The sequence below is a fragment of the Manis pentadactyla genome, chromosome 5, assembly GCF_030020395.1.
Source record: "Manis pentadactyla isolate mManPen7 chromosome 5, mManPen7.hap1, whole genome shotgun sequence".
NCBI classification, from domain to species: Eukaryota; Metazoa; Chordata; class Mammalia; order Pholidota; family Manidae; genus Manis; species Manis pentadactyla.
Window position 1 is genome coordinate 125601947 of NC_080023.1, and position 16862 is coordinate 125618808.

At 36.9% G+C, this 16862-nt stretch overlaps 1 protein-coding gene across 1 annotated transcript in view; it reads right to left on the reverse strand.

Annotated features, from left to right (window-relative positions):
* Positions 1-16862, reverse strand: part of INPP4B (inositol polyphosphate-4-phosphatase type II B) — a 948429-nt gene that overhangs the window by 216886 nt on the left and 714681 nt on the right. Inside the window, exon 13 of the mRNA XM_057502657.1 lies at positions 16418-16490. Within this exon, the coding sequence (XP_057358640.1) occupies positions 16418-16490 (73 nt within the window). The remainder of the gene's footprint in view (positions 1-16417; positions 16491-16862) is intronic.

Sequence of the window (16862 nt, forward strand, 5' to 3'; positions counted from 1 at the left end):
AGCTGATTAAAAAGAATTTGATATTGAAATGGATATAGGGCTTTAAATAATATGGAGCATAGCATGTAGGCCAAGTCTCCTCAGTGCATAGGGTAGAATGCCTCTCAAAATTGTAGGGTTCTCTAAGACCATATCTCATTCATTACTTGAGTAAATATATATCTTTCCGAACATTAAAATTAGGATCTATTCATCCATTCCTCTCCAACCACCCATTTTTAGAGGTATAGCCTGGACATTATCACTATAACAATTGGCACTAGATCAGAAACTGATATCAGTGATCAAAGCTCCCAGCACACCTACTACCTGACACTAAGGATTAGCCAGAATGTGCACTTTTAAAAGTACCAGTAGAAGCCAAAAGACTATGGGATATTTCCAGGGTGTTGAGAGAGACAGTATTTGAAATCTAGAGTTGTATATCCAAAGAGATGATTCCTTTAACATAAACATTTTATCAATGAGATTATATTACAAATGCATACATAAAGTTAACTATATTTATCTTCTTTTTTTCTTTGAGGTATAACTGACATATAATATATCAGTTTCAGGTATACAATGTAAAGACTGAGTACTTTTCTGTTTTATAGATTCCACATGAGATCATGTAGTGTTTGTCTTTGACTGACTTATTTCACTAAGCATAAAGTCCTCAAAGTCTATCCATATTATCACAAATGGCAGGATTTCCTTGTTTTTTATGGCTGAATAATATTCTGTTTTGTATATATACCATGTTTTCCTTATCCATTCATCTGTTGTTGGATGCTTAGGTTGTTTCCATGTCCTGTCTCCTATAAATAATGCTGCAAAACACAGGAATGCAGGTATCTTTTCGAGTCAGTGTTTTCATTTCTCCTGGATATATTCCAAGGAATGAAATTGCTAGATCATATGAAAGTCCAATTTTAATTTTTTGAGGCACTTCCACACTGTTTTCCATAGTGCCTTACTTTCCCACTAACAGTGCACAAGGATTTCCTTTTCTCCATATCCTCACCAAGACTTGTAATTTCTTGTCTTATCGATATTGGCTGTTTTGACTGGTGCAAGGCAATATCTCACTGTGGTTCAGATTGCATTTTTCTGGGTGATCAGAGATGTTAAGCATCTTCTTGTGCACCTGTTGCCATCTGCATGTCTTTTTTGGCCTATGCAGTTCCTCTGCCTATTTTTATATTATATTATTTTATTTTACTTTATTTTTTATTTTGGTATCATTAATCTACAGTTACATGAAGGACATTATGTTTACAAGGCTCCCCTCTTCACCAAGGCCCACCCATATCCCCGTTCACAGTCACTGTCCATCAACATAGTAAGATGCTGTAAAATCACTACTTGTCTTTTCTGTGTTGCACAGCCCTCCCCGTAACCCCCACACTATACATGCTAATCGTAATGCCCCCTTTCTTTTACTCCTGCTCTTATCCCTCCCTTCCCACCCGTCCTCCCCAGTCCCTTTCCCTTTGGTAATTGTTAGTCCATTCTTGGGTTCTGTGCTTCTGCTGCTGTTTTGTTCCTTCAGTTTTCTTTTGTTCTTAAACTCCACATATGAGTAAAATCATTTGGCACTTGTCTTTCTCCACCTGGCTTATTTCACTGTGCATAATACCCACTAGCTCCATCCATGTTGTTGCGAATGGTAGGATTTGTTTTTTTCTTATGGCTGAATAATATTCCATTGTGTATATGTACCACATCTTCTTTATCCATTCACCTACTGATGGACATTTAGGTTGCTTCCATATCTTGGCTATTGTAAATAGTGCAGCGATAAGCATAGGGGTGCACCTGTCTTTTTCAAACTGGAATGCTGCATTCTTAGGGAAAATTCCTAGAAGTGGAATTTCTGGGTCAAATGGTATTTCTATTTTGAGCTTTTTGAGGAACCTCCATACTGCTTTCCACAATGGTTGAACTAATTTACATTCCCAACAGCAGTGTAGGAGGGTTCCCCTTTCTCCACAACCTCGCCAACATTTGTTGTTGTTTGTCTTTTGGATGGTAGCCATCCTTACTGGTGTGAGATGATATCTCATTGTGGTTTTAATTTGCATTTCTCTGATGACAAGCGATGTGGAGCATCTTTTCACGTCTGTTGGCCATCTGAATTTCTTCTTTAGAGAACTGTCTATTCAGCTCCTCTGCCCATTTTTTAATTGGGTTATTTGTTTTTTGTTTGTTGAGGTGTGTGAGCTCTTTATATATTTTGGATGTCAACGCTTTATCGGATCTGTCATTTATAAATATATTCTCCCAAACTAAAGGATACCTTTTTGTTTTATTGATGGTGTCCTTTGCTGTACAGAAGCTTTTCAGCTTGATATAGTCCCATTTGTTCATTTTTGCTTTTGTTTCCCTTGCCCGGGGAGATATGTTCAAGAAGAGTTGACTCATGTTTATGTCTAAGAGATTTTTGCCCATGTTTTTTTCTAAGAGTTTTATGGTTTCATGACTTATGTTCAATTCTTTGATCCATTTCGAATTTACTTTTGTGTAAGGGGTTAGACACTGATCCAGTTTCATTCTCTTACATGTAGCTGTCCAGTTTTGCCAGCACCATGTGTTGAAGAGACTGTAATTTCCCCATTGTATGTCCATGGCCCCTTTATCGAATATTAGTTGACCATATATGTTTGGGTTAATATTTGGAGTCTCTATTCTGTTCCATTGGTCTGTGGCTCTGTTCTTGTGCCACTACCAAATTGTCTTGACTACTGTGGCTTTGTAGTAGAGCTTGAAGTTGGGGAGTGAGATCCCCGCCACTTTATTCTTTCTTCTCAGGATTGCTTTAGCTATTCGGGGTCTTTGGTGTTTCCATATGAATTTTTGAACTATTTGTTCCAGTTCATTGAAGAATGCTGTTGGTAATTTGATAGGGATTGCATCGAATCTGTATATTGCTTTGGGCAGGATGGCCATTTTTACGATATTAATTCTTCCTAGCCAGGAGCATGGGATGAGTTTCCATTTGTTAGTGACCTCTTTAATTTCTCTTAAGACTGTCTTAGAGTTTTCAGGGTATATGTCTTTCACTTCCTTGGTTAGATTTATTCCTAGGTATTTTATTCTTTTTGATGCTACTGTGAATGGAATTGTCTTCCTGATTTCTCTTTCTATTAGTTTATTGTTAGTGTATAGGAAAGTCACAGATTTCTGTGTGTTAATTTTGTATCCTGCAACTTTGCTGAATTCCGATATTAGCTCCAGTAGTTTTGGAGTGGATTCTTTAGTTTTTTTTATGTACAATATCATGTCGTCTGCAAATAGTGACAGTTTAACTACTTCTTTGCCAATCTGGATTCCTTGTATTTCTTTATTTTGTCTAATTGCCATGGCTAGGACCTAGTACTATGTTGAATAACAGTGGGGAGAGTGGGCATCCCTGTCTTGTTCCCAATCGCAGAGGAAAAGCTTTCAGCTTCTCGCTGTTCAGTATGATGTTGGCTGTGGGTTTATCAAATATGGCCTTTATTATGTTGAGGTACTTGCCCTCTATACCCATTTTGTTGATAGTTTTTATCATGAATGGATGTTGAATTCTGTCGAATGCTTTTTTAGCATCTATGGAGATGATCATGTGGTTTTTGTCTCTCTTTTTGTTGATGTGGTGGATGATGTTGATGGATTTTCATACGTTGTACCATCCTTGCATCCCTGGGATGAATCCCACTTGGTCATGGTGTATGATCCTTTTGATGTATTTTTGAACTCGGTTTCCTAATATTTTGTTGAGTATTTTTGCATGTATGTTCATCAGGGATATTGGTCTGCAGTTTTCTTTTTTGGTGGGTTCTTTGCCTGGTTTTGGTATTAGGATGATGTTGGCTTCATAGAATGAGTTTGGGAGTATTCCCTCCTCTTCTATTTTTTGGAAAACTTTAAGGAGAATGGGTATTATGTCTTCTCTGTATGTCTGATAAAATTCCGAGGTAAATCCTTCAGGCCCAGGGGTTTTGTTCTTTGGTAGTTTTTTGATAACCGCTTCAATTTCTTTGCTGGTAATTGGTCTGTTTAGATTTTCTGTTTCTTTCTGGGTCAGTTTTGGAAAGTTGTATTTTTCTAGGAAGTTGTCCATTTCTCCTAGGTTTCCCATTTTGTTAGCATATAGGTTTTCATAGTACTCTCTAATTATTCTTTGTATTTCTGTGGGGTCCGTTGTGATTTTTCCGTTCTCGTTTCTGATTCTGTTGATTTGTGTTGACTATCTTTTCCTCTTAATAAGTCTGGCTAGAGGCTTATCTATTTTGTTTATTTTCTCAGAGAACCAGCTCTTGGTTTCATTGATTTTTGCTATTGTTTTATTCTTCTCATTTTATTTATTTCTTCTCTGATCTTTATTATGTCTCTCCTTCTGCTGACCTTAGGCCTCATTTGTTCTTCTTTTTCCAATTTCGATAATTGTGACATTAGATCATTCAGTTGGGATTGTTCTTCCTTCTTTAAATACGCCTGGATTGCTATATACTTTCCTCTTAAGACTGCTTTCGCTGCATCCCACAGTAGTTGGGGCTTTGTGTTGTTGTTGACGTTTGTTTCCATATATTGCTGGATCTCCATTTTGATTTGGTTATTGATCCATTGATTATTTAGGAGTGTGTTGTTAAGCCTCCATGTGTTTGTGAGCCTTTTTGCTTTCTTTGTACAATTTATTTCTAGTTTTATGCCTTTGTGGTTGATAAGTTGGTTGGTAGGATTTCAATCTTTTGGAATTTACTGAGGCTCTTTTTGTGGCCTAGTATATGGTCTATTCTGGAGAATGTTCCATGTGCAATTGAGAAGAATGTGTACCCTGTTGCTTTTGGATGTAGAGTTCTATAGATATCTATTAGGTCCATCTGTTCTAGTGTGTTGTTCAGTGCCTCTGTGTCCTTACTTATTTTCTGTCTGGTGGATCTGTCCTTCGAATGAGTTATGTGTTGAAATCTCCCAGAATGAACGCATTGCATTCTATTTCCTCCTTTAATTCTGTTAGTATCTGTTTCACATATGTTGGTGCTCCTGTAGGGTGCATGTATATTTATAATGGTTATATCCTCTTGTTGGACTGAGCCCTTTATCATTATTTAATGTCCTTTATCTTTTGTTACTTTCTTTATTTTAAAGTCTATTTTGTCTGATACTAGTATTGCAACACCTGCTTTTTTCTCTCTGTTGTTTGCATGAAATATCTTTTTCCATCCCTTGACTTTAAGTCTATGCATGTCTTTGGGTTTGAGGTGAGTCTCTTGTAAGCAGCATATGGATGGGTCTTGCTTTTTTATCCATTATATTACTCTGTGTCTTTTGATTGGTGCATTCAGTCCATTTACATTTAGGCTGATTATTGAAAGGTAGGTACTTATTGCCATTGCAGGCTTTAAGTTTGTGGTTACCAAAGGTTCAAGATTAGCTTCTTTACTATCTTACTGTCTAACTTAACTCGCTTATTGAGCTATTATAAACACGGTCTGATGATTCTTTATGTCTCTCCCTTCTTATTCTTTCTCCTCCCTTCTTCATATGTTGGGTGTTTTGTTCTGTGCTCTTTTTAGTAGTGCTCCCATCTAGAGCAGTCTCTGTAAGATGCCCTGTAGAGGTGGCTTGTGGGAGGCAAATTCCCTCAACTTTTGCTTGTCTGGGAATTGTTTAATCCCTCCTTCATATTTAAATGATAATCGTACTGGATACAGTAGTCTTGGTTCGAGGCCCTTCTGTTTCATTGCATTAAGTATATCATGCCATTCTCTTCTGGCCTGTAGGGTTTCTGTTGAGAAGTCTGATGATAGCCTGATGGGTTTTCCTTTGTAGGTGACCTTTTTTTTCCTCTCTGGCTGCCTTTAATACACTGTCCTTGTCTTTGATCTTTGCCATTTTAAATATTATGTGTCTTGGTGTTGCCCTCCTTGGATCCCTTGTCATGGGAGTTCTGTGTACCTCTGTGGTCTGAGGCCATTTCCTCCCCTAGTTTGGAGAAGTTTTCAGCAATTATTTCTTCAAAGACACTTTCTATCCCTTTTTCTCTCTCTTCTTCTTTTGGTACCCCTATGATACGGATATTGTTCCGTTTTGGTCACACAGTTCTCTTAAAATTTCTTTCATTCCTGGAGGTCCTTTTATCTCTCTCTGCATCAACTTCTCTGCATTCCTGTTCTCTGTTTTCTAGTCCATTAATGGTCTCTTGCATCTCGTCCATTCTGTTTTGAAGTCCTTCCGGAGCTTGTTTTATTTCTGTATTCTCCCTCCTTAGTTCTTGCATATTTCTCTGCAAGTCCATCAGCATGGTTATGACTTTTGTTTTGAATTCTTTTTCAGGAAGACTGGTTAAATCTATCTCCCCAGTTTCCTTCTTAGGGGAAGATGTAGAAGATGTCGAAGATGTCTGGGTTAGTCTTGTCTGGATCAAATTATTTTGCCTTTTCTTGTTGATAGGTGCAATGGAGTGCTATTGACGCATCTATCAGCTGGGAGAGTCAAGCCTCTTTCCACTTGGCCCCTTTCCTTTCTTTACTGGAACAACTGCGACCCCTAGTGGCTTGTGTTGGGCAATTGGGTGTAGACTGGGTCTCTGTATCTTGACCAGCCGGTATGTAGGAAGCTCCCTTGCTGTGGGCGTGGCCAGCCTCAGGCTGCTACTCTGCTATGACGGGGCCCTGGAGGGGTAATGGATGGGGGGCTGTTTGGCTATTTACCTCCGTGAGGGATCTCAGAGCTGTCGCCCAGGAGGTTAGTGCACTCGGAGGTTCCTTGAATTTCTAGTTGCTGTACTGTGACCTGGGATGCTTCCGTCCAGCCATGGGGTCCCTGTCCCTTTAAGACTTTCAAAAAGCACTCGCTTTTCTTTGTCACAGGGGTGCCAGCTTCGGGTCCCACTCAAAGGTCTTACTGTCCTGTTTCCCTAGTATCCAGCACCCCACGCATACTCTGTGTGTGCGCTCTGATGCGGATGGCTAGGGCTGGGTGTTTAGCAGTCCTGGGCTCCCTTTCCCTCCCCGCTCCGACTCCTCTCCTCCCACCGGGAGCTGGGGTGAGGGGCGCTCAGGTCCCGCTGGGCTGCAGCTTGTATCTTACCCCTTACCCCAGGCGCTGGGTTCTTGCAGGTGTGGATGTAGTCTGGCTGTTGTCCTGTGATTTCTGGTCTCTCTTTTAGGATTAGTTGTATTTGTTGTATTTTCAAAAATATATATGTTTTTGGGAAGAGATTCCCATTGCCCTACTCACGCCACCATCTTGGCTCCACCCTCCTCTGCCTATTTTTAATTAGATTGTTTGATTTTTTCTATAGAATTTTATGATTTCTTTTTATATTTTTGTTTATTAGGCCTTATCCAATATATTTTCTTTCATCTGAAATATAAGAACTTATAATAAAAAAACGCTATGATGTCTCATTCATTTTTAAAGGGACAATAGCTCAAAGATAGAAGAATTTTACTATAACCTCTATTTTCCTACCTCTAAAGTTGGAGAAGAAAAAAAAAGTATGTATTGAATTCAATATAATGTGTCAGGTTTAACAATTTATGGTATCTCATAAATTCTAATTTAGCTAGCATGATCAGGAATATAAATGCATCCTTTCAAACGTACTAGTAGTACTCTGAAATACCTAAATTTTTCCTTAGTAATCTAATATTTAATTACTTGGCTTACCTATGGTTAGTCTATGTGCTGATTTTTAATCTTTCTTTTTTCCGTATTACATAGAATCTACCTCCCAAACCATGGACTTGAATTTGCCTTGGTTTTTTAGAAAACGCATATTTTGAATTGTTACAAAATACAAAATGACTCATTTTCTCTGTTATCCCAAAACTAGTCCTTCAACTTTTGATTTAGTTTTCATTTTAATACTCTTCAATGTGTTCTAAATATAAATCTTCATTGAAAAAGCTTAAGCAGAAACCAAGGGCAGTTTGATTAATGAGTTCCAGAATGCTCCTCTGACCACTTGGTATATATCATACAGGGACTCTGTGGGAATACTGCTGATGTTAAGGGAAACACTTGGGGAAATAATAATAATAATAAAAAAATTAGGCAACTTAATCATCCAAGAAAGTTCCCAATAATGTCTCAGATCTAACTTTAATGCTATAGTTTCTGATCTTTTGAAACTCATAAGTCTCCAAACATTAGTACTAAATTAAATATATTCATGAGGATCTCAATGTAGATACAGTAGGATACACTTTAAAACCCCATTTGATCCAGCAGCATTTCTTATTGAATAGCCACTATGCATAAAGCAAGAATACCTACTATGTATCCTAAAACACCATATGATGGAGTAGGGCTTTAAAAATGAAAAAACAAAACAAACAAAAACAAACAAAAACTATGGCCTCACTTGCAACTGCTATGCAAATTTGTTGCACTGGTTATGAAAAAGACAAGATAAGATGTTCTCAATTCAAAATTCTTACTGTGTTGATAGTGGGGAGATTTTGTCATCCTCACATAAAAGAAAGGCATGGTATCACGCATCAAATATTGAACAATGGGCCATAAATGATGAATGCTTTTGTCAGTTTTTTTAATGCTTCTCCCTTATAGCAGAGAGAATTTCAATAATTCTGCATAATGTGTAAATGAGTTCAACACTTTCAGTGCTGGCTCTCCACTGATGCCAAGTGTTTCTTCACATAGGAGATGTATTTCTGACTGTAAAATAGGTTCAACCCAGCAACAATAACTATATAACATGTAATTTCTTTTTTAAAAGAGCCTGTGTGTATTCTTTTCATTTTTTTCACTGTGTTTGCAAAAAAAAATGCTTAAAATATCATGCAACAGATTCTACCAAGAGAAAAGCAGTGGGGACATTTCATGTTTATGTTAAAGGAATAATCTCTTTGGACATACAAAACTAGATTTCAAATACTGTTGATGGACTTTAATAAAGGGCAAAGTCTTAAACTGGTCCAGATGCTGATGTATTCCCCATGAGGTCCACTCCCCATGGTGAACACAGGGACAGAAAGTAAAGGACAGATTTTTCCCCATAATTGCAGCCAACTTAAATGTCTACATTGTTTCTCCCAGCACTGTAACCGGGCCCTCTGAAGCAAGGTAACACGCCACCTGCTTTTCCATTATATTCAGCAGTTGTGAAAGCCAACCTGCTCTAACTCTGAATCATCAAAGAAAGCGAGCGAAGAAGTGTTCAACAGAGCCAGCACAGACAACACAGAAAAAGCTGCTTGAGCGACCCAGGGCAGAAAGGGTGAGGCAGAGACCCATCACGGAGACTTTCTACCCCTGGATGTGTGTCAGGGACATCAGTGAGTTGGACAAGGAATTCTGGAAATTTGGATTTAGGGTCAAGGGTATCATCAAAAAGGCAAACATTCATTTCATCAGATTTTCTTTAATATAGTTTTACAGAGGAAGCTCATCCATGATTATCTTCTTGCCCTTTCTTGCTTTCAGGAAGTGGCAGAGCCACATATTTAAATGGAATCTGACTTTATTGGCTTCAAGCCTTATAAAATCATTACTTTAATGTACTGCAGATTCTTGTAGAGAATCTATTCATTCTGTACCTTTTAATTATGCAGTTGTTTAATAGTTTAATTATTCAGCTGAATGTACATGTATTGCCTATTCTCCAAATGCTACATTATACTTACAAAAGATAAGTCTGCTTAATCCAATTAGATGCTGACACTCCCTCATTTGTACTTGGAAATGTCTTAGATTTATATACATCTTAAAAGTAGGTTGGCTCTTTTAAAGATTGTATGAGAACTGCAAATCCAAAATAGAAATCACTGAAACACTATCCTGAACATTGCTACTGAAAAGTGAAGGAAAGAACACGAGAGGAGCTCAGAAAATACAGCGGAGACATCTGTTTAAAAATAATTACAGTGAAATAAATCTTTAAAAAACAAACTCCCCCAAAATTTTAATTGCTTTTCTCTAGGTTTGTTAAAAATTTAAATTATATTATTTGTATTGTTTTTTAAAGCAAAATTTTAAAAAAAGAACAGAAATAGAATATTAATTGAGTTGCTGCTCCCTTAGTCTAGCCAAACTCGCAAGCTGTTGGCCCTCCATCTTCAATTCAAAGCTAAAAATAAGAACTATTACAGATGTTAGGAAAAAAAAAGGTAAAAATTTGTAGGCAGTCTCTAAATGGTGATAATTGGTGAATTTAGTGTATCAAATTTTTGTCTGGTCAGAAAAATGATCTGCTTCATTCTAGTCTGAATGATTTGCTCTGTTCATTCCAGTTCCATCACTGAAGTAAAGGACACAACTGAATAGGCAGGAGCTAGCTCATATTGCATGCTGAGCAACCTGGAATGACCTACAGTTCTCTGAACTCAAGTTGTTTCTTGCCAGTTTGCCTCTGTTAAAGGCATTCCCTGCACCTCAAAGGAAGGCCCCTCTTTCCTGGCTAACAGGTAAGCTAGCTGTCCTATAAACTCAGCTCAGCTAGCACCACCTGCAGGAAGCCATTTCTTGCCTTCCAGTCTCTCCCTCCCTAAAGGTGTCTCTCCTTTGTACTTCCCATTCTCATCTTTATTAGGATTCTTACCAGCTATGCTGTAATTGTCTGTTTACTGTTCCATGTGCCCCTTAGAAGGTGAACTTTGTGAAGGCTAGGACCATGTTGATTTCCTCATCCTCATTTTATCTACTGCTCCTAACATAGCGTCCAGTAAATGCAAACATTCCACAGAAATGAGCTTAAACCTTGCAACTCAGACGTTTCCCATCATTACTTTCCCCAAGAGGGGAACAGTTAGAACACAACAGCTGTGTAAATTAGGGGGGATTCAGGAGGGAAGGACATAATTAAAATCTCACTTCAAGTGAGAGCACAGGAACCAGAACAAGCAATGGAAAACCACAATTGAGGGAAAGCCTTCTTCATATTTGTCCACAAAATGTTAACTTACTATATCGTCTTTTTGCCTTTACTTTTCTTCTAGTTCACCTAAGTGGGCAGTGGAGGAGAAAAGGACTTACAACAGGAAGGTAGTTAAAGCATTTAAAAGGGTCAAGGAGATGATTCCATTGACTATTAGCTAGTGAAATTCACTCTTCAATTATAGCACCTAACTGTGGATAAAATGAAAATTCCTGTGGCCAGGATTCTCACCTGGCCCTGGTTGGCTAGCCTCACTACACAACTGTGGGCAATACGTTGCTATTGACTATATGTAAAGAGATCTGCCCAGTGCTCTGGGCAACACGGTGGCATGGCTACTACAAGGCTGCAGAAGAGCAGAGCAGAGGCTGGAGTGGTGGCAGTGCTGAGGACAGAGGCCCAGAGGACGGCTGTGTGGGTAGAGAGGCCCAGAGGCAGAGGCCAGCTTGCTGCATGCAGACCCCCTGAGTGAACGGGATTTTAGTGATTGACCTGCCACCATGGAAATAAAGTTGGGTATAACCCTTTCACCCCAAGAACATTTTACTGTCATTTCTTTGGTCACACTGAATCCACAGCAAACTTGCCAAGGGCTAAAACCCACTGGCAAGACACTAACATCCTAAATATATTGATTAGTACACAGTAGTGAAAATACATGGAAATTCCAAAAGAGCAAGGTTAATGAACTCCCTCACATTTGTTAAAATACAAAGGGCAAAGAAATCCGGTATACAACATATAAAGGATCAAGAACCAATGTTATAAGCCACAATGGCCCCAAATTTATATATCATAGTTATAACCACAAGGGCAAAACCTATTTAAGCTAGAATGCAGAAAATACAATGGAGATATCTTAGTTAATATAAAATATCATTTAAAATTTGGCAAAGTAGTATATTTAGAAACCCATGAATGAAAAACACAAAAGGGAAAAATGGGACTTCATTTTGTGCTGGAATTCCTCAGGACTCAAAATGAGTACAGAGGGAAACATTTTTGACAATCTCTTAAAATATTCTGCTATGCATTGCTTTGTATGGGGGTGGTAGTGAGGAGAATGCTACCCTAATATTTAGCTCAGTTGGGTGGTAATGTGGAAAGGCAGTTAAAGTCTGTGCTGTCACAAGAAGTAGAAAAAAATTTTAATGAGAATATGGTAGTCATTTTTAAGAAAAGTAATAAATTGTTTTATTTCAAATCTAAATTACTAAATTTGAACATCTTTCTCATGGAGAGAATTAAAATGCAGTTTTCTGTTTACCAGAAGTATAAATTCTGATGATAAGATATATCTGTTATCAGTCATTTGACAAGCATTTTTTTTGTTCCTATTGTATTCTGGCCCTGGAGATACAGAAGTAAATAAGCTGTGTTCCCTCTTCTTAAATAGCTTATAATCTATTGTCTCCTGCAGAGCAACAGTAGTGGGCTTAACCCTATTTTGGGAAAAAGAACCAAAGATATAGATAGAGGCCTATTTTGAGAAAAAATGTGATTCATCTGTGAAGCAGGAAGTGCAAGCACCAATAAAGTCTCCCAGTCGGAGGAGAACTTAAATACATGTATTTAAGACTGACTGCAGTACAGTCCCCTCATCTTTGTTTAGATTCTTATCTATGCAGTCATGGAAATCATTGCTGTTCAATACATCCTCTGTCAAGAGGAAGAACAGTGTACATGTTAATATACAGCATGAAAGTGTTCTTTGAAGAATGCTGAAGGTTAATTTCATGACTCAAGAGGTATGGAATTCAGCCCAGAGAGATGCCGTGTCAAATCTAATACTTTGCTGACAGTGGGAAACTCACCCAAAATGTGAGGAGAATAGGAAACTTAGTGACAGGCTCCATTAGCCACTCAGATTTGGCACAGTAATATAAGGGTCCATGGATCATCATCATTTCACCAAGCAAAATGGAAAGATCAGGAAATCTACAGAGAATTATCTTCTTTACAAAAATTTTAAAAAGTGTATCTCTGGTCAGGTTTATTAAATATCAAGCCCTGAGAAAGACAATTATAAATGACAAAGAACTGATGTGTGAATCCATGTGAAAGTAATTAAAATGAATACTTTTATGAAATGACAGTTCTAAGACAGAAGGAAAACAGCAAAAGTTAAAACTATGCTATATCAACTTCAAATATTTGCGAGCCAAAAAGAAGTAAAAAACTGTCCAGGTGAATACAGCCATTTTAAAAGAACTGATGTCCCAAGAGGCTGACCGGCTGCCGGTTGGTGAATATAAGCTTTGACCCCAGTTCTTCCGAGAGTCCGCCCAGTGCTCTGACATTAATACCACCGGCGCCTATCAGCTGTTGCCCGGCTCCAATTAATATGACTTAGCAGGACACAAGAGTCGCCTGACCACCTGCACTTCTCTGTGTTCAAAATTAACTTCCCCTCCTCCCTATACCCCCAGCAACAAATAGTTTTGAGAGTTCTTATTACCATTTTGCTTAAATAAGCAAAAAGTTAAAGAAGTAAATCTATGTGTTAACAACTTTATTCTATGAGTTACATAATTAGAAAGTCAAACTAAGGACTTCACATTTCTAATACTTACTGTGGCTTCTAGTGTGTCTTGTTTCTGAGAGTCTAAAATGGAAGAGCTCTAAGGAACCCTTCCCAAACAGCTCCAGGGCTGACCTGTCTTTCTCAGGCCATTGTCCAGTCACCCCCCGTCCTCCTACTCTTCCTTTTCTCCTCCTGCCCTCAGTGTTCCTGGACTCCCAACAGAATTCAACCAGCAAGGCAAACAGGGCATGAAAAAGGTGAGACCTTAGGGAGAAGAGCTTTTTCTTTTTAGTCTTACAATGGATAAGCCCATTTCCTGAATTATAAATTAAACCTCTAGAGATATAAATAGAAAAGGGAAGAGCTCCTATGAGATATGACATTCTCTTCCACTCACTCAGTAGGTACTTCCTAACTCACTTGAGGCTGGCAAGTTCCATAAAATACATCAATACAAAGACTTGAGAAGAATGTCAGTAGCACCCTTTGCCTAAACATTAAAAAAAATAATAATTCCACCGAGGAATATAATGGATTGATTCCAAAGTTGCTGAGTTTAGATAAGTAAATAGAACAAAAGACAAAGGTACACAGAGCAAAGCACTACGTATTGTACCTGCACAATGTACTTTTATATTTTGAATAGAAACATTTCATATATAGAACACAGTTGTATTTTTAAAATAGAAAAAATAATCTGACTTTTATAACACTTGTTATAACGCTGTCATTTAGTTTTATCTTTCCATAATATAAGAAGGCTCAAAGAAATATTTGTGGCAAATATCTTAGGTTCCAAGTGCTCCTCTGGGTTGCCTGGACTAAAGACCCTGAGAAATATCATGGCCACTAAGTGGAGTATTACCACCAAAACTGTCACATCCATGAAAAGGGAAAGGGACTAATCAATCATCTTTCACTCCACTAAGTAAGCATGTTTAAACGGCAGAATGCAGCTGCTTCCATCAATTCCATGTCAGTTGCTGTGTCATACTATAATTTATACTTTAGGAATAGTACCCTAGTAATCTGGAACAGGAAGGAAGGAAAGTTAGTAAACTTCCAAGACTCATGCCGTATAGATTTTATGGCACAAGTATTAGGAGGTACAGATTTGATTTGCACTATGTTCCCCCTCTGTCTCTTCTTCTTTAGGTAATATATTTTTTTACTTAGAGAGCCATTTTTCTCCTTCTCTTTGAAATTTATATTAAACATAAACAGTGTTTTGAAATGACATTTCTTTTTGTGTGCATAAAAAGTTACAAGGCTCACATGAGTGAATCATTAGAAGTTACCTTATATTTACAATATAAATGATTTTGGTAATAACCTAATTCATTCAAGCAGTATTTAACATGAACCTAGTATCTCCCACACTCAATTTTATTTCTCAAAATTTACATTTATTATATTAATCATCTGGATATCTGAAAATAAAAGACTACAGGTTTGATTAATTTTCAGATGGAGAAATATATGTGAAGATGACTTTCTGAGGATACCCGAGCTATTTTTAACCACATTGATAGGTTATTAAGTATTTTTATGGCACATGGCTGATCTAGCTGTCTGGGTTGACTCTTCATTGTTTAATGCACACTCCTCTCAATATTACAACCTTAATAAAAATTTAAAATGTCATTTGATCATAGGTCGAGAATTAGCTGCTTTTCTTTGGTATGGTCCCTTCATTCTATGTATGAATAGTTAATGAGTCTTTTTTTTATTGTTGTTACATTTCATTTTATTTTATTTTAGGGGGTTTCTCCCTTACTATAGATTTATTTATTTTATTTTTTTATTGAAGCATAGATGATATACAATATTATATTGGTTTCAGGTATACAACACAGTGATACTACTAAATGCTTACTATGATAAGTGTGTAGTTACCAGCTGTCATCATACAAGGATACTACAATATTAATGACTATATTCCTTGCACTGTACTTCCATTTTGAGTTCTCTGTAGGATAAACACAATCAAAGGATTGCCTTCATTCCCTATTAGTAGTGGCTTGCTGTGGGGGAAAAACTTCTAATAGTTTAGGAGCTATGTATTAGTATGCCTTTGAGGTTTGGTATCATTCATTAAGCTGATTATTATGCTACCTATGTCACTGTTTAAATGTATAGCATGGCTGTGTCATATTTTATTGCTATGGCAACTTATTAATTAATGGCTTTTAGTAATAGCACAGTCTAGTAATTAAGAGCAAAGGCCTTTATAGTTATTAAACTTAAACTCTGGACCTGCTATTTGCTAGGTAGGTGGTCTTGACCAATTTCCTCATCTATAAAATGGGGATAGTGATAGTGCCTTCTTTAAAGCACATGTCAGGGAGCAAGGCACAGCAAGGCAAGCAAGGAATTTAGCATATTGCCTATCACTGTAATAGTCATTTACTATTATTTTTATTAGTAGTAGCATAATTTATATTATTACTCAAAAATTAATTCCATAATTTACATGTACATATTGTCACATATTTTTTAATTGTACCATATATCTTAATCTTAATCATAAGGTCATTTTTCAACACATTATTTAGAGTCTTATTAAAATTCAAATATATTACTATAATTAACACAGTATACAGACGCCCAAGAATGTACAAACTTGTATGACATTTTCCTACTGAATCCATGTATCTACAGTTTTAACAAATTTACTTTGAATTCCATATTTAGAAAGTCAAACTAAATAAGAGTTTAGTAATATCAATACTTATTAATACATATTCCTAGTACTTATTGCATTTATAATGTGTTCTTGTTTCAGATAATAAAAAGTTCAGTATTTAAAAGGTATTTGTTTTACCATATAGCCAATGTATTTATGTATCTTTCTAATGTAATTGTCAAATCTACCCACACTCTACTGGCTCCTCATGATTACCAATTAAGTATTCACAAATGATTCTGTAAGAATGCTGCCCAGGTTCAGTACTGAGTTCATAGGAAATTAAAATTCATGTTCATATGAAATTAATGTGAATTTCCAAAACAGAGGTACATACCTGCATTCAAAAAAGGTAAGTTGTCCTTTCTGCTCACACTTTCTGGGTCTGTACATTCCCATACCAGTGCACACTAGTAAAGAATAAAAGAGAAAGAAAGAAACACACTTGAAAATAATTGAAATAAGAAATTAAATTATTCTATTTCATTTGCAAAACATGAGCCTATGTATAAGGTTTCAAAAAGTATTGAACAAGACATTTTTGTAAAACCATTTTATGCTTTATCTTTACTATGAAGGTTGTTTAAATTGTAATTACTTAAATGCTTACATAATATGATTGTGTTATATTAATCATAGAGTATGTTTTAGTTCTTGTGAAAGACACCTTAGGAAAGAAAGCAAAAAGTGGAAAAGGATTGTTGCAACATGTTAGAGATATGTTCCTAGCACAGCAAGTCATGTACAAAAAGCTGAATTGTTTTGTATTTCTGTCTTCTGGG